Consider the following 19741-nt stretch of genomic DNA (forward strand, 5'->3'; position numbering starts at 1 on the left):
TTTACTGCTGATTGAAGATAAATGTTGGCCAGTACATCAGAGCATACATGCACCTCTTTCTTAAACAACACTAAGAATCATTAATGTTACGTGAACGATAGACATTTCTATCAAAGTAGCACTTTCCCATTTCAAAGTTGCTTTTAAAGAGGCTTGAGCTTCATGTGAAAAATCCAGAGAAGCGTTGGTTTAATTTAATCATGCTGATGGTGATGTGGTCTTATGATAGAATATTTTAATACAATTTCAATTATCACCTCTGTTTGATTTGCAATAAGATTTTAGTTTAAAAGAAACCTTGACGTACATGAGGTCTGCAATGTGTTTATCATCTTTTATTTAATTTTTGAGAGGCCAATTTTATAAAATTCGCAATTTGGATAGAATTATAAATAGATCAGAACTCAAGTTGAGCCATATCTCAAGCTTTATGGGTATGTGTTGCACTGATATTTTATGTAATCATTGATTCTTGTGCATGCTTTTTTAATTTCAAGGTGAACTGCGCCAAGAAATTGTTATCTGAATCTTGCATAGACATCTCACATTTCATGCGTGTTTGAATTATGCATTTTTGAAATAATGTGTTTGTTCCTTTAATAGCAAAGCTTGATTTACGTGTTGGTATTTTCAAAATTACATGCTCAAATTTACTGCTGACAGCATTTTTGAATTATGCACCACTTTTTAAGCACATAACTCCCATGTAAAATGCAAGGTGCACTTGCACTTCACAACACATGATAAATCTTCATTGCATTTCATAAATCTTATATAAGCAATTCTTAAAAGCATTTGTTTCTATCACTAAACCCATTTTTCTTCCTTTTCTTTATTTGTTCTGAACAGAAAAACCATTTATTAGTGCCAGATGTCGGAAATCATGTGTTGCTGAAGTGCTTGCTGGTCAGGCAGTCTACCATTTCCCAATAAAGGTCAAAGCATTTCCACCTCCGGATGTTTTATGGTAAGATTAGAATTGTAATTGAGATCTAGAAATTGATTGTAAGAAATATTACCTAAAAATAAATGTCTGTCTTTACGTGACTTCCCCTTTAAGTCAGGACATGTGGGTAAGAAAGTTTGTTTTGAATAAGAATGGATGATCTCTATTTCACCATGACTGAAAATGAATTCAGTGATTAGCAATCCCAAGACGATGTTTACTCATCCTGGATGAGGTTGTGAAGCTGCTGGCAATAGTTTTTGCCATTTACTGTTTTTATTACTGTTAAACTAAATGATTGAGAAAGACAAAAAGTATTGGGTGGTTGTAACTCAGAATGTCTCAATTTGGTTCTGAAACTAAGGGGGAATGGGATTAGTGCAGGAAAGAGTCAAACCAACTGTGCTGCATTCTGGAAGTATAAGAACTTGCAACACATCAAATGTCAACGTTACCATGAAAGTAACATTCAGTTTTGAAACAGTGAAACTTCATTGCATAGCTCACAAAACTTCACTGCACTATTCTGTTGCAATGAAGTTCTTGCAACTTTCATAATTGCTATTTGAATATTTTTAAATGCTGTTTCAATGTCAAAGGCTGAATGTCCTACTCTGGTTGCTGTTTCTAATGTTCTTGAAGACGAGTGAAACTTTTGCTTTCCTGCTCAGAAACAAGAATAAAATAAGTATATTTTTAAAGGTTGAGAAGCACTTCAATATGGGTGTAGAAGAGATCTTGGTGTGTGGCTTTGTGTAAAGCAGAAAGTAAAAGCAGTGAGGAAAGCAAGTAATTGGTTGACCTTTATGGCAAGGAGATTGGAGTACAAATGTAAGGAGGCAGTTATTCAGGACTTTGGTGATTCCTAAAGTTAGACATTTTTTGACATTGAAACAGCATTTTAAAATATTCAAATAGCAATTATGAAAGTTGCAAGAACTTCATTTACAAGATGCACAGAATAGTGCAGTGAAGTTTTGTGAGCTATGCAATGAAGTTTCACTGTTTCAAAACTGAATGTTACTTTCATGGTGACGTTGACATTTGATGTGTTGCAAGTTCTTATACTTCCAGAATGCAGCACAGTTGGTTTGACTATTGAAGATAGCTCTTAAAGGGACATACAACAATGCAAACAGTGCTCTTACAGCAACTGAATGAAATGATGCTGCATAGGAAGTAAAGAGGAGGGAGAATGCATGCAGGTCCTGGTCAAGGCACTGAAGAACAAAACTCACAAGAAGTTTCATGCAGGGTTCGGGAATTGGGGAGTGTTCTGGTGAGGGGAAATTTGATAGATTCAAGAGGATACCCAGAGTTCAGGTCAAAACAGGAAACAAAGGAAATAGACAAAATTGAAATGTCCGATTCACCACTACCCCATTGCGGACCCTGCACTTTGTCTCTGGAACTGTTGTGCTACACCGCTGTGAACTATATTCTGCACCTTTTATCTTTCCCATCGCTCTACCTATTGTACTTGAGTTTGGCTTGGTTTTATGTATGCATAGTATTATCTGATTTGATTGAATAGCATGCAAAACGTTTAGAGATACAGCGTGGAAACAGGCACGTTTAGAGATACAGCACGGAAACAGGCCCTTTCGGCCCACTGGGTCCGCGCCAAACAGTGATCCCCACACATTAACACTATCCTATACCCACTCGGGACAATTTTTACATTTACCAAGCCAATTAACCTACAAACCTGTACGTCTTCGGAGTGTGGGAGGAAACTGAAGATCTCAGAGAAAACCCACGCAGGTCACGGGGAGAACGTACAAACTCCGTACAGACAGCACCCGTGGTCGAGATCGAACCCGGGTCTCCGGTGCTGCATTCGTGACAATAATAAATCTAAACCAAAAAATGCATAATAAGATTGATAGAATGGAAAGTGGAGTTGAGGAAGAGGGTGAGATGCGATCGTATTTGGGAGGGGAGAAGTTTGAATGGTCAGATATATCACTACTCCTATAACTTATATTTTTATGTTGTTATGGTGATAGATGAACTGGACGTACCGTAGGAAACATTTAAGAGAACAGCTTTTATATGAAGACATTGAAGACATTGTTTGGCTTTTAAATGAGCTGTAGCTTGTGTAGGATAGAACCTGGAGTGAAAAAGACATGACAATGCAAATAAGTTTCTATTATAGAGATACATAAATAGGAATGAAACTTAAATTATTGCGTTCATAAAATCATATCTCCCAAGGGTTATGTATTTTCAAAACGGTCACACTAAAGTGTAATGTCATTATCTAGATTCTATACGGTGCACAGTAAAATCATTTTTTCAACAGGTTAAAGAATGGACAGCCTATTACTGAAAGATCAATTCGCTATAACATCACTGGCTATGAACTGATAATAAGAGATGTTTCAGAAGAGGATGGTGGTAGCTATAGCATTATACTGGAACTTAAACAATGGAAGCTTTTCAAAAACATCACATTTACTCTCAATATAAATGGTGAGTACATGAAATCTGTAATTTTTTTCAATAAAGTAAACCACACATAACAGCTTCAGGGACTAGGTTCTAAGGAGAAAACAAAGCTTTCACTCTTGCTTGCGGTCATGCAGTCGGACCATTGTATTATTGCTGCCGAAAATAATATCACTATTACATATTCTGCTCGTAGCTTACAAGAGTGTTGAATTCTCTAATTTTAAGTACCACCCCTTTCTCTCTTTCTGTCCTCTCAACCAAATGTGCACACATTTTCCCCACTATCCCCCCCACCGCCTTCCACCTGTATTCCACCAGCTGGCGTTACATCTGACTTTTCATTTCCTTCCTTTAATCCCTTTATCTGACACTTTTTCATCTCTTTATTACTTTAGCTTTTGTTCACCCATCTGCCAATCTCCGTGCCCCCCCCCCCTTCCATCACCTGTATTCCAGTATCCACCTATCACATGCCTGGTTTTGCCCCATCTCCACCTCTCTTTTCCAGATTTCTTCACCTCCCCACCCACTGCAATCAGTCTGAAGAAGGGGCACAAACCAAAACATCACCAGTCCATTCCCTCCTTAGATGCTGTCTGACCCACTGAGACACTCCAGCACTTTGCGTTTTACTCACTCTCATCTGGGTTAATTAATTAAAGATCAGTTATATTATCATAATAGCAAACAGGTTTTCCACAGAAATCATAACAAAAATGAAAATGGACAAAGAATTAATGGGGAAAGTAACTTGAAGAGTAATTAAGTAACTTGGGTGTTACATAGGGTTTCAACCAGAAAAGGCGACCACAGATGTTGTTTATCCTGCTTAGTTTTTCAAGGAATTTATTTTTGTGCCAGATTCCTGCATCTACAATCTCTGGCTGTCATGCAGATTCCATGATTGGTCCTCAGTCTTGCTAGATATGACTGCCCAGAGACTGCAGAGGGGATCAGGGCCACACTTATAGCAGTGGAACTGAAGAGGCAAATTATCTCCACATTTATACTTATAGTTACATTACCACATTCTGATTGTAATTTTTTTAGCCTCTTTCCTCATATATCCTTTTTTTTCGGTCAAATTAATATTTGATGCATGCAAAACCACATCATTTTGTTTAAGAGTCTCCAAACAACTATTATCAAGTCAGTAAAAATCAGAAAACTGGAGATGCTGGAAATCTGATATGAAAACAAAACATATTGGAAACACACAGCAGGTCTGGCAGTATCTTGAGAAATGGGGTTAACATTTTAAAGTGAAGACCCTTGAATCCTAAGTATCTTTGGTGAACATATGCTTATGTACTAAATTTCAAGTTACACCTTCCTGTCACATTTAATCTCAACACATGTGCAATAAATGTCTGCCTTTAATGGATTAGAAATCTTGAACAAAGAATCTGCCAGACACCATAATAACATTTTTTTTCCAACTACAGTATTGTACACAAGGCACATCCACTTAGTTAATCCAAACTGACTGTCTTTCTAGAGATTTCCTCATGAGGAAAATTAATGTAGGGACTTTGATACCAGGATACAAGACACCCACTAGCTCTTTTCCCTCCTGTTCAATGGGTCCATTACAATTTTTACCTAATTCCATTGAGCCACATGGCATTCTATTTGCTGATTTTTACCCACTTACCAAACTATCTATACAGTATCCCCTTTCAGCCTCTTTATGTATTTTTTCCACATATGCTTGTTTCATCAGCAAATTTAGCAACTGTACATTTGATGTCTTCATAGAACATAGAACAGCACAGCAAAAGAACAAGCCCTTCGACCCACAACATCATTTATATAATTTGTTAAAAAAAAGTTTCAGATGATATACAATATCTTTGAAATTTTTGAAATCGAAATTTGGATTAAAATCATTGCTTGCTTCTTTGAAGCTTACTGCATATGAAAGACAAATTACTCAAGACTAGTTGATAATTTTGCTCTAGACAGTGAAATTGTCAGCAAGCTTCAATGAACCATTGAAAAATTGGTTTAAAAAAATTGTTACAAGATTTTGAAACCAGCCATTTCCATTCCATTTAGTTTCTGCCAAACCATGGTTGTTTTCGAAATCTTGTAACAATTTTTTGTTAAACTCTTAGGTGACCATGCTGTTACCGTATATTTGAAGACATTGTTTGGCTTTTTAATGAAAATCCCAATGAGACCAGGGCCATGATCATATCTCCTTTCAACAAAGGCTCTATGATGTGTGCTTGAGTTGCTAATGAGACACAAACTCTCCTATCGTGGACAAAACATTAAGAAATGATTGGAGAGAAATTATGACCTTCCTTGCCATACTGAAACTTGGATGATAACAGTGAAATTAATGGTGTGTTGACGATATTGTATTGACAACAAAGTCATATTTGTACGGAAGCACGCTATCAGTTAATATTTATAGGAACCATAGAAATGTAATTTAACAGATATCACTATCAGATTGATAGTCTTCTCCAGAGATGCTGCCTGTCCTGCTGAGTTACTCCAGCATTTTGTGTCTACCTTCGATTTAAACCAACATATGCAGTTCTTTCCTACACTATCAGATTGATTGTGGTATAATATAATAATATAAAAGTACAATATAGCACTAGGAATATAATCTATTCAGAATCCTGGGAGAGACAGGGCAGTGAACAGTTCATAAATCTCTCTACATATACACAAACTGTTTAACAAAATCTTTGTCATTAAAAATGCTATATTTTGCATGTTAAAATTGTAATATTGCATGTTTTAATTGTAAATCTATATACTGCCCTACAAAATGTATTTGGACAATCCCTGTACAGTTAAGACCCAGTGACGTAAAGTCATATTTGGGAATGCTGTAGAACAACTGTGGACGCTATAAAAAAACACATTCTTGCAATCCTAGGTGCCTCAGCTTTACTCAAAATGGAAAAACTGAAGCAGCCCACAGAGTTTCAAAAAGCTATCATTATTGACTATCACTTGTGTAAAAAGTCCACCCGTGAAATATCCAGACGGACTGGAGTACCAAAGTCATCAGTGAAGCTCATTATCAACAAGTACATGAAACGAAGCACTGTAGTCAATAAATCCTGCTCAGAAAGAGCAAAGAAGGTCCACGGTGAATCACATCATTCCTTGAGGAAAAAGGTCAAACAAAATAGGAAAGGCAACCGTGGGAGCATATTAAGGTTCAGCAAGGACATGTGAATGCGGACCACTGTGCAGGCACGTGCAACATGGCAGCAAAACCGTGCCACTCGTAACACGGCTAAAACTGTGAAATTCTGTTTTGAACCAAAAGCAAAGAAGGTGCATTCGGTTGCTGTAGTGGGTACCTCAGAAGTGCAGAACTGAATCCACTAACTGTTATGTCACAAGTTTGAACACAGATTTAATACGCCTTATTTTTGCCATGTAACTACTAATTTACCATTCCTGAGGAACAATTTGATCACGTGCAGAGAATGTGTTGAAAGAAGAGTTCTGATCATTGAAAAACTGAAGATTCACACACAACTGATGAACTTTGACAAAGAACACTTGTTTGTTATTCATTTTGTTTTAATGCTGTAACATCTATCCTGAGGATTGTTCAAACACTTTTTGTACGGCAGCATTCTTTTCTTAAGATTTCAGTATGTATCTTTGCAGAATAATTAAAAGTCCTATTTTTCTCACAAAAACACAAAAATGTATTGTAATGAGACAAACAAAATGGAACAAGGTTTTACTAAACTGCAACAATGGTACTGTCTTCACTTAGACTCTGAGCATGTGAATAAGGCCTTAGTATATAATTTATCAAAGTGCATAATTCTGATTTTGTAGCTTCCTTTTTGGCTTTTGGTTTTCTAATTAATTTGTTTTTACAGTAAAACCACATATATGTGAAAAGGCACTGCCCACTCAGAACCTTGATATCTACCCATTGGGCAGCAAACAGACTTTGTCATGCACTGCCTATGGCATCCCTATTCCTAGAGTTTTGTGGCTGTGGCAGCCTTGTGCCCAAAATAGTTCAAAAGCACAGTAAGTAAATTTGTCTTTTTTTTTGTTTACCATTTATTTACATTGCAAAGTACTATTAACAATATGGGTTAAGCCCAGGTTATGGGTTTACTTACATTTATTTAATTAAAAAGTCAGTGTTTAATATATACTTCATTATAGTAAGTTCTTATGCCTTATGAATGTGGGATGCCACAAATTGTGCTAAATAAATATTTTTATAAATGCATATATGCCAAACACAAAAATAAATGAAAGTGTTAACCTTTATAAAATCCTCAGGGCAGTTAGTGTTAAACAGGGCTAGATATTTTTGTTTACCTAAATAGGCTCTCTCACAACCTTAAATTATCAGAAATGAAATTCACATTATCTCCTCTCGTCAATACCATTTTAATCAGACACTTCCATCGAATACCCTTTAAAAATTATCTACAAATGTATGTAAACATGTTTAGAGGCTGGTTCTCCTTTCTTCAAATCCATGCCGACTTTACATTTACTTTTGCCTCCTGGCTGAGAAACATCAATCCAGAAGATTAGTAGTAAATATTGTGTTTGATTGGCATTTCTAATGGACAAAGCTTCACTCTTAGAAACTGCTGGCAAGCTGCCTATGGTAAGCACTTTCTGTTTGCACTTATGGTATTTTCAGGAGGCATCTATTTAAAAAGACCAAAGATTAATGTGAATCTCCTTTATTGTGGAGTTAATCATGGTTAAACATTTATACATTTTGATTTTAATGTTGTATGTTTTCTTTGACACCATGCTTCATCATTGATGCAACACATTCTATTTTTAACTTTGTTATTACTTAACCTGTTTGATTACACTATGCACAGATTTTTTTTAAACTGAAATCTATTCTGCATAGTTCCCTGCTCTGCCCGTCTCACAGAAAATAAATTTTACACAGCCCAATCGAATTCATACAGAGGAAAAACATACAAAAAATTATTGAAATATTCATTAGAGATTTTTACATTGTCCCGAAATCGACAATGTGATGACTGTGACAGAGGATGTATGATTGATTGATAGAAACATTTGTGAGGAATTGCGAGCTTATTCAAGAACTGTCATGAGAAATGGTTCTTCATCCATTTCTATCTATAATTAGAAAAGCACAGAAATATCTTTTTGATAATGCTGCATACCTATTTTCAATGTTACAATAATGTTAAGTATGTCGATTTTGTTGGCAGATTAAGGAATATTTAAAGAATCTGAATTCAGCAGTCTTTTCCCTTTTTAGTTTGTTTATTTCTCCCATGGTGTTTAATAATTATTTTGCAGCCTTAATGTTCAATGATAAAAAAAATATTGTTGCTTTCTGTTGTTTTCCACTCTATAAGCTGTTTAATACTTAATTTAAATAAAGAGTCTTGTAATCCACTCCACGCCAATGTGTTATGGAAATTTCAGTATTTTTCTCTTTAACAAAAGTATCTTCCCCTGATTCATTAATTTAGCCATTGCAGGTCTGACTGTGAACACCACAGCTCTCATAGTTTATCCTGAGTGCTGTGAGCATGGTAACAAAGATGAATTGATGATTTACCTACTTAAGTATAATTGCACAATAGAGGTGGCGCAGTGGTACAGCTGGCAGAGCTGCTGCCTCACAACACCATAGACCATGGTTCAATCCTGAGGTCTTTGCTGTCTGTGAGGTTTGCACGTTCTCCCTGTGTCTGCGTGGGTTTCTTCCGGGTGTACCAGTTTCCTCCAACATGCCAAAACATGTGGGTGTAAAGGTTGTATAAGAAAATAACTGCAGATGCTGGTACAAATCGATTTATTCACAAAATGCTGGAGTAACTCAGCAGGTCAGGCAGCATCTCGGGAGAGAAGGAATGGGTGACGTTTCGGGTCGCGACCCTTCTTCAGTCTGAAGAAGGGTCTCGACCCGAAACATCACCCATTCCTTCTCTCCCGAGATGCTGCCTGACCTGCTGAGTTACTCCAGCATTTTGTGAATAAATGGGTGTAAAGGTTAATTGGCCACTGTAAATTGCCACAAATGTGTAGAGACTGGATGCAAAAGTGGAATAACATAGAACTAGTGGGGACATTTGGAACTATAGATGCTGGTATGCAAAAAAAGACACAAAGTGCTGGAGTAGCTCAGCAAATCAGGCATCCTCCCTGGCGAATATGAATTAAATAATGTTTTGGGTCAGGACCCTTCTTCAGACTGATTGTAGTAGTAGGGGGAAAAAGCTGGAAGAGAGGTGGGGAGGGACAAAATATGGCAAATAATAGGTGGATAAATGATGGATTGGCAAATGGTTGGACAAAGGCCAGAGATGGAAAGACAGAAACATAGAAACATAGAAAGATAGGTGCAGGAGTAGGGCATTCGGCCTTTCATGATATGATCATGGCTGATCATCTGAAATCAGTACCTCATTCCTGCTTTTTCCCCATATCCTTTAATTCCTTTAGCCCTAAGAGCTAAATCTAAAGTCCCTGTCTTGCCATTCCGGGAATTAACCTGGTGAACCAACACTGCACTCTCTCAATGGCAATAATGTCCTTCCTCAAATTAGGAGACCAAAACTGCACGCAGTACTCCAGGTGCAGTCTCACCAGGGCCCTGTTCAACAGCAGTAGGACCTCCTTGCTCCTAAACTCAAATCCTCGCACAATGAACGCCAAAATGCCATTAGCTTTCTGCACTGCCTGCTGTACCGGCATGCTTACTTTCAGTGACTGATGTACAAGGACACTCAGGTCTCGTTGCACCTCCCCTTTTCCTAATCTGACACCATTCAGATAATGTGTAGAAAAGAACTGCAGATGCTGGTTTAAATCGAAGGTAGACACAAAATGCTAGAGCAACTCAGCAGCCAGGCAGTATCTTGGGAGAGAAGGAATGGGTGACGAATCTGTCTGAAGAAGGGTCTCGACCCGAAATATCACCCATTCCTTCTCTCCTAAAATGCTGCCTGTCCCACTGATTTGCTCCAGCATTTTGTGTCTACCATTCAGATAATAATCTGCCTTCCTGTTCTTGCCACCAAAGTGGATAACTTCACATTTATCCACATGAGACTGCATTTGCCATGTATCTGCCCACTCATCCAACCTACCCAACTCACCCTAGAGCCTCATAGCATCCTCCTCGCAGCTCAAACTGCCATCCAGCTTTGCGTCATCCACAAACTTGGAGATGTTACATTTAATTCCCTTGTCTAAATCATTAATATATATTGTAAATAACTGGGGTCCCAGCACTGAGCCTTACGGCACCCAACTAGTCACTGCCTGCTTGCATTTTACATGCATGTTGAATGTCAGATCTTAAATACTGAACAGCTTTGAATTTGTTCAACTATCAGTTTAAGGGCCTGTCCCACTTAGGTGATTTTTTAGGCGACTGCCGGCAACTGTAAAAGTTTTCGCTGAAATCACTGACAAGTCGGTAAGCACTTGAAAGTTTTGAAATATAACATCTTACCCGGGTTACTTGAAAACCAAACTTCACGGTAACAAGGCATAAACTGGATTGACTTCCAGTTTACTAATAGCAGTATTAAGAAATTTAATTTTAAAAGTGATTAAATGGATTTTTGTGTGGAGTGTGGGCATTCTTTGAAAATGTAGGGGAGATGCATATCTGGTTTCTGGGTTGCATATCTGGGTTGGGAGCCTACTTTAAATGTTATCGCTGATGGCCATAAACATCACAAAAATTCCTACGCTTACCTGACCGTCAAACTGTCGCCTCCAATCTACCTGTCAAATGTCCTGACGGTAAATAAATTGGTTAAACACAAGTATTTTATGGTATCTTCAAATGACTTTACTTAATTTAATAGTATGTGGTTCTAAATGCATCTAGCAAACCTGGGGACACCATGCGACAGTGCCTGCAATAAGCAACGATACCTGGTGACAAGCCAGCTGTCGCCGAGAAATTTCATACCGGTTGGTTTCTCAGCGACGCGCCGAGATCCACTACGATTCTTTGAAGACTCCTCACGATCATGCCCGCGACAATCCGGCGAACTGTCGGCGACAGCCTAGTCGCCGGCTGTCGCCTTAAAATCGCCTAAGTGGGACAGGCCCTTTACTTACGAACCATTTTGTATAAGGCAAAATCTCAAAGTTGCAGTCTAATTTATTTGGAGTAGGCAAGTGTTTCCATTGACAAAATTTAGATCACATTTAAAAGTCTGCAATCCAAGCCTAGCAACAACAAAATGGAATAAAAACGAACAGGATGAAGGATTTTATTGTCCTTTTTAATGGAAAAATATCTCATAATGCATGATTATTAGTATTTTTTGGCATTATGTTCAAATTGGGAATATAATTATGGTTGATAATTTTCAACAGATAAAATTGATGACCTTTACATTTTGCAGTTTCACCATTTTCAGTGCAATGCACACTTCCTCACTGGAAACTTCTTCACATTAATTAAGTAGTTTCCCTGTCATCAACATGCACAGCACATATTATTTATTTGACACCAAAATTTGGATCAATAGGTTCCGATTTATAGCTGCATAATTAACACACAATTCAACAAATCGCCAAAATCTTGCCTCTCAGACCTCTTTTGAATTTCTCCCCTCACACCTTAAACCTATGCCCTTTAGTTTTAGACTTCCCTGCTCGTAAAAAAACTATTTACCCTAACTTTACAAAGCAAAATTAATTAAATGTTTATAAGGTCACCACTTAGCCTCTTACTCTCCAGTGAGAATAATCCCAACTTATTCAAACTCTCCATATAAGTAAAGTCCTCCTTTGCAGGCAACATCCTGATGAATTTCTTCTACATTCTTTGTAATGCTACTATATCCTTCCTGTAGTGTGGCGACTCTAATTGTACACAATACTCCATGTGCAGCCTGACCAATGTCTTGGTTTGCACAGTAGTTCTGGGCCTCAGCTTGTTAGCTAAATACTTTAAATTTTTACTTCCGTTACAATTTTTGATGTCTTTTTGGATTTTTATGCCTTTTCATCACATAGTCAGCCTCTGCTTTAGTGTTAGATCTAACCAGTCAGCATAGTTAATGTACCAAAAGAGGGTCAAATGTTAGAGTTGTACAACGCATAAAGGGGCCCTTTGTTAACCATAATGACCATGATGACTGTCTATCCAAATCCCTTTTGCCTGCATTATGCCCATTAGGCAGATATTCACCAGGAGATGAAAGGAATTCCAAGAATGCTCAAAATCATGTGTTTTGAGATATTTTTCCAGAAAGGAGAACACAAGCAGATTTTTTTGTCATCCACGTTCTAGTTTGTGCAATGCTACATTTTTGTAAGATAAGCAAATGACTCTTCAACCAGTAGCACAATATAATCGCTCATATGGACTCAGTAAGTTCAATTTACTCCATGCCTAAAGATGCAAGACCGTGCACCTGGATGGAAGCTTAAAAATACACAAAGTGCTGGAGTAACACAGCGGATCAGGCAGCATCTGTGAACATGGATAGTCCATCTCTGGAGAACATGGATAGTCCTCACATGAAACGTCACTTGACGTTTAATGTCAGAACCCTTTTTCAAACTATCCATGTTCTCCAGAGATGCTGCTTGACCTGCTGAGTTACTCCAGCATTTTGTGTTCTTCCAGTTTTTTTTTTTCTTCTCACTGATCTATTGTGTGGTCATACCTCGCACTATTTGACCAAAGTGTCTTGTGATTGAAAATTTGCTACACCACACTGCATGAACCACAGATTTTCAGAAATAAAAGTGAATATATATATATATTTTTATATATATATATATATATAATCGGGGAAAATTCTTGCATCAATTGAATGATGCTTAGGTTTTTAAGCAGATGTCTGGTAGAAACATTCTTGTTTGGGCCATTATTGGAATTCAAATCTCTGCTCTGCTTTAATCTCTAAAAATGTGTTAATTTAATAAGTGGTTGAATGTAAGGAATCACTGACTTTAGATCAAATATTGAGACAAACCTAATCTGAATCTACATTGAAGACAGTGGTGGGTGAATGAATAGTCCACAGGATGAAATTCAAATTCAGATAGACTCTTTACTGTTTAGAGATTGTGAATCAGATCTTAATTTAGAATGTATCTGAATTAACAGCCTTTGTGCGAGTTACTATGCTGCGAGGCACTTATTAAACACATTGGCAGGCAGATAGCAATGGCCTTCTCCCTCATGGGCCATGGGAGCTTTCTTATCTTGCTGCGGCAGAAGGTGCTACAAGTTTCCTGTGCAAAATCACAGTATATGTTGCTTTCCTCTTGTTGTTTTAGTTTCCTCTCCCAAGTAAGACCATTCCCAGCAGCACAATTGTCTCTCACTCTTCAAATGTGGTGCAATGCACTTCCCTTAAGTGCCTGATTAGTGCTTGAGACTCAATCAATCCTAAACATTCCATTGCAACCACAATGATGACAAATATTTTTTCAAGGTTTAAATTGCTACAACAGCCATGCCCTTTTTACACTGCCATGAGAAACTGATAGTGGGATAAAATTAAATTGTGTTATATGTTTGAAATAAATATTAATATAAGTTCAAAATTAATTTTCAATATTATATTTACACTTTGTACCAATACCCATTATTTTTCCAATATTGATAATAATTACTTATATTACAATGGGGTACTGATTGTGGATGATCAGCCATGATCACATTGAATGGCCTACTCCTGCACCTATTGTCTATTGTCTATTGTCTAAACCTTTCAGATGATTCCGTGTGAAGGCTTTCTATAAGGAAAAACAAAGATTTAATCAGTGTCACAAATACTCAAACAGCCAATAATGGACCTTCCCTAAAATTGTTGGTGTACCTTTAGGGCATAAGTAACTAGAGCTGCACAACTTGTGGTCCAAATTGAGCAAGTGCTGTGGTCAGATTGGAGATCAGCAGAGCATAGAATGTGGAGACACAAGCAACTGCAGATGCTGAAATCTAGAAGAAAATACAAAGTGTTGGAGGAACTTGAAACGTCGTCTACCCATCCCCTCCTTAAAATGTCACCTATTCATTTCCTCCCGCAATGCATATGTTTTCCTCGGAGATCAATTATTGGGGGGGGGGGGGGGGGGGGGGGGGGGGTGGTTCAGGGGCAAGTGGCTGGAGGGATGATTCAGGGCCAGACATTTAGGGGAATGGATTGGGGGACCAGTCGTTGGAGGGATTGATCAGGAATAGCTTATTGCAGGATGGATCAGGTACAGATATTGCAGAGATTGATCCAGGATAAGTTGTTAAAAGAATGGACCAGCAATGGGTTGTTCGGGGAATGGATTAGGGATGGATTGTTGGAGAGGACTGTTAGGGGTGTGAGTTTAGGACAGATAGACCAGGGATATTTTGATGGGGACAATGCATTGCAGACAGACACAAAGGAGGAGCTAGACAAACCATTATTCAGAGTGGATGGGGTGTGTAAACTGTCATTAAGATAGGAGATTATGGCAGGGAGGTAGGGGGAAATTAATTGGAAACCAGTGGATGGATTGATTGGATGGGTTCCTGAAGAGTGAAGATAAATAATTAATGTATCTGCCTTGGGATCAAGTCCGATACTTAGATTGAAAGACCATGTAGCTTCAACCATGTTTTATGCTAACTATTTCATATAACAATGTTATCCAGGTCTGTTACCGTCCATCACATAAGAACATCACACTTGTTTCAACTGTGAGCTCCAAGGTGTGAGTCAGCCTTATATCACTGATGCAATTGCCACATCAGTAAGGCATGGATTGACATCATTCACCTACATCTATAGAGTGCTGGTGAGGTCGCATGTGGAAACCAGGCCTCTGGAAATTGGCCTTGGTTTGTATTGATTGGCTGCGAAAAGTGTAAACAGGTGATTGATGGTTGGCGTGGACTCCGTGGGCCGAAGGGCCTTTTTCCAAGCTGTACATTTCAATCCATCAATCACGAACATACAAATTATGAGTAGGAATAACCAGCTAGCTTCTCTGGGCCTCTCCACCATTAAATTAGGTCAAAGATATCCGGCTGTCATCGGAACTCTGCATTCCTATCCACCCGCTGTAACCTTTTACCTCCTCGCTGATCAAGAACCAATCACCTCTACATTAAAACTATTTAGGATACTATGTCCACTGTCCATTGACGAAGAGCACTCCAAAGGTCCACAAATCTCTCAGAACAGTCTAAGTCATCACTACGATTAATGGATGACTCCTTATTTTTAAACAGTTCTAGACTCTTTTGAAGAGCAAATATCTTCTCCACATCCACCCTGCCAAGACCCTTCAGTATCTTGTATATTTCCATCAAGTCACCTCTCACTCATTCTTCTAAAACTCTGACGAATATAAGCCTAGTTTATCCAACCTTTGCTCATAAAAGCTCATCCTTCCCAACTCTGGGTCCTGTAAACCTTATCTGAACTGTTTCAAACATATCAAAATGAAACTGTGCAAGAATTTGGTGAGGCGGCACTTGGAACAATTCTGGTTGCCCAGCTATAGGAAAAATCTCATTAAGCTGGGGTGGATGCAGAAAATATTCACCAGGATGTTACCAGGACTGGAGGGCGTGAGTTATAAAGAGAGTCTGCATAGGATGAGACATTTTTCCTTGGAACATTGGAGGCAGGGGCACCTTAGTCGCCATAGGCAAGTTGGACCAAAGGGCCTGCTTTGTGCTGTATGACTCTTTGACTCTCTATAATAGTGAGTTATTTTATCTATAGGTTAAATAATGGCAGCGTTGTTGATTATATGTAGAGCTCTTTTTTTTTTTTACAGGGATTGATACATTGCTTGAAGCAAACTAATAGAGCCCAACAGAGGTTTATAAGATCACTAGACCAAGTGGACCCGTTGGGCCCAAACCTCGCTTGAATTGGTGCAGCACCCTCTCCTCCCCCCTTCCCCCTTCCCCCATCCCCCTCCCCCACCCCTCCCCTCCCCTCCCCTCCCCTCCCCTCCCCTCCCCTCCCCTCCCCTCCCCTCCCCTCCCCTCCCCTCCCCTCCCCTCCCCTCCCCTCCCCTCCCCTCCCCTCCCCTCCCCTCCCCTCCCCTCCCCTCCCCTCCCTCCCTCCCTCCCTCCCTCCCTCCCTCCCTCCCTCCCTCCCTCTCTCTCTCTCTCTCTCTCTCTCTCTCCCCTCCCTCCCCCCCTCCTCCCTTTCCCCTCCCCTTCCCCTCCCCCCAGTCCATCCTCCTCAACCCCCCTTATCCTCCCTCCTCCCCTCCCTCCCTCCCCCCCTCCCTCCACCCCCTCCCTCCCTCCCTCCCCCCTCCATCCCTAGGAGATAGATTTAAACTTTAAAATGTGAATAATTAAAAATATATAACACCGATTTCAATTAAACTTCTTCCATTGGCACCAAAGGGACAACTGTGAGTAAGGTGGGCCTAAAATTGTTGCACTACCGTGTACCGTTTTGGTTGTAGTTCAGGAACAAACAAACAAACAAACAAGAGTTTTAGTATATAGATGAGAACCATAGCTAAGGTGAATGGTCACAGCCCTCTTCTAAGGGAATTTGAAACTAGAGACCATAGGTTTAAAGTGAGAGGGGACTTAAAAGAGACCTGAGGAACAGATTTTTTGCATAAGGTGTGGTGGGAATGTTGAACGAGCTGCTAAAAAAGTGGCAGAGATTGGTACATTTACTATGTTTAAAAGACATTTGGACAGGTACCTGGACAGGAATGGTTTAGAAGGATTTGAGTCAAACGCAGGCAAGTGGGATGAGCTAGGTTAGGCAGCTTGTTCAGTTTAGATGAGTAAGGGCAAAGGCTATTTTTTAGTGTTACAAACCACAATGACTCTATGACTCATGACAATATTATACAGTACACAATACTCCAGATCTCCAAAGGCGGACACACCAGCATTCTATAGAAGTGGAAAATGATGTCTTCCTATGTTTTCCTGATGTGGCAATTGCATTGCTGGTGTAAGGCTGACTCACAATAAGAGTTCCTTGTTGAATTTCTGAAGTGACTCAAGTTCAGTTGAATTTCTGAAGTGACTCAAAATGATCCAGAAATAGACATTCAGTTACAAAATGTAACAAAACTACATTGAAATTGAATCTTTAAGTACTGATCTTTCTTTTGCTACTTCTTCAGGAATTCCCAAATTTCTTCAGGAATTCCCAAACTATTTATATGATAGTAACAAATCTTAAAAACTGGAGGCACAAGAGCTTGCAATGCTGTAATCTGGAACAAAAATAACAAGCGGCTGGAGAAACTCAATAGTTTGGGCAGCATCTGTGGAAGCAAAGTGATAGTCGACATTTTGGCTCAAGGCTCTTCACTAAGACTGATGCAGGGTCTTGACCCAAACTATTGCCCATCCTTTTGCCTCGACAGATCTGCGGGTTCCTCCGGCAATTTGCTTTTGCTTAGACATAGGTTTGAAGTCACCTGGTCAATTACAAATTGAGAAAATTTGACCTTTTCATGTTCCTATTCCAGTTTTATTACTTTGCTTCAAGCAATGTATCAATCCCAGTAAAACAAAAAGCTCTATATTTAATCATTAATGCTGCCATCATTTGACTTATAGAGAAAACAACTCACTTTTACTGTATGTAGTGTCAAAGAGTCATAAAGCACGAATCAGGTCCAACTTACACAAGATGACTAAGATGCCCCACCTGCTTGTGTTTGGCCCATATATCTTTAAACCTTTCCTATCCATGTACCTGTCTAAATATCTTTTAAACCTTGTTATAGTACCTGCCTCAACTACCTACTCTGGCAGCTCATTCCAAATACCCACAATGCTCTGTTGAGAGTTAGATTTAGCTCTTAGGGCTAAAGGAATCAAAGGATATGGGGTACTGCTTTTAGATGATCAGCCATGATCATATTGAATGGCGGTGTTGGCTCGAAGGACCGAATGGCCCATTCCTACACCTATTTTTCTATGTTTCTATGTTAAAACATTGCCCCTCAGATTTCTATTAAATCTTTCCTCTTTTCCCTTACACCTATGTCCTCTGGTTCTTGATGGTTTTACAGATCATGTAAAAGACTTTGTGCAAACACTCTGATAACTTCAAAACTTCCCAAGGAGTATAAGCACAACAAAAGAAATGATTTTTCATGCCATAAGGTGAATTAGGACATTTGTCCTAAAGCATGGTCAGTGGTGACCATCATAAGGGGGAAAAGAAGATCATGACAGAGGAGGGCAGAGAGATTCAGGGAGGAAATTGAAGAGCATTGGAATGCAGAGGGCTCTGGTGCCAATGTTGAGAAAAATACATCATGAGGTCGGGGTGAACAGGAAGGGTGGCTGATGGCAAGGTGGTGCACCATAGGTCACACTGAGAGACACAAAATCTATGTGAGATAATGGAGCTGTGGAAGATTGAGACCATGATGAGATTTGAAGGCTAGGGCAAGAATCAGATGGGCCATTTTGGTCGGCATGGACGAGCTGGGTCGAAGCGCATGTTCTGTGCTGTATGGCTCGATGACTCTAAGAAATGTAATTTTGAAATTGTAATTGTAATATGTAATGGCAATCTACGTAGCTAATAAACACTTATTGAAGAAATCGAGAAGTAAAGTTGCGGGAAATTTGAGACATGAATTTTAAGAAGCAGTAGTCATTCAAGGATGAGGAAAAAGATAAGTTGCAGAAGTGTCACCAGTTTGGAGACACTAAGGGACAAGGATGGTATTTTTGAAGAGGGCAAGAATAATATTCAGTAAAAAAGAATATCAGACGAAGAGGCTGCACAGTGGTGCAGATCCTGACTACGGGTGTTGTCTGTACGGAGTTTGTACGTTTTCCCCGTGACTGCGTTGGTTTTCTCCGGGTGCTCTGGTTGCCTCTCAAATGCCAAAGACGTACAGGTTTGTAAGTTAATTGGCTTCTGTGAATTGTAAATTGTCCCTAGTGTGTAGGACAGTGCTAGTACAGGGGGTGATCGCTGGTCAGCGTGGACTCAATGGGTGTAAGGGTGTGTTCCCACGCTGTATCTCTACAGTCTAAACCCTAAAAGAAAGTGAAATAGATGTGAAAAGCATTCACGATATATTCACAAATGCATAATGTAGACCATGGGCTTGAGGAGGTCACTGTATATTTAGACTGAAAAGACTTACAAGAAACTACCATATCAATCAGCTGCCTCTCCCGGAGTAGACAGTTATCCATCCATTGTGGTGCCAGCCTCTTTATCATGTCCTTAAACTATTTTTTGAAAAGAAAATATCTGTTGTTTCTGTTTCCTGATGATACAGCATTATAAGAAGAATACTCCCTGGACAACTTGAGTGCAGCCAAATTTTCCTTCTCTAAATGTGATTTATGTGTCTCACCATGTTTGTCATCTTGACGCTTTCTATTGTTGA

At 39.1% G+C, this 19741-nt stretch overlaps 1 protein-coding gene across 1 annotated transcript in view; it reads left to right on the forward strand.

The window, feature by feature from the left end:
• The window catches only part of flt1 (fms related receptor tyrosine kinase 1), a 131545-nt gene that overhangs the window by 44666 nt on the left and 67138 nt on the right, over window positions 1–19741 (forward strand). Inside the window, exons 9-11 of the mRNA XM_078402388.1 lie at window positions 850–967; window positions 3255–3424; window positions 7273–7429. Of these exons, the coding sequence (XP_078258514.1) occupies window positions 850–967; window positions 3255–3424; window positions 7273–7429 (445 nt within the window). The remainder of the gene's footprint in view (window positions 1–849; window positions 968–3254; window positions 3425–7272; window positions 7430–19741) is intronic.

Source organism: Rhinoraja longicauda, chromosome 7 (genome assembly GCF_053455715.1).
Source record: "Rhinoraja longicauda isolate Sanriku21f chromosome 7, sRhiLon1.1, whole genome shotgun sequence".
In the NCBI taxonomy this organism is placed as follows: domain Eukaryota; kingdom Metazoa; phylum Chordata; class Chondrichthyes; order Rajiformes; family Arhynchobatidae; genus Rhinoraja; species Rhinoraja longicauda.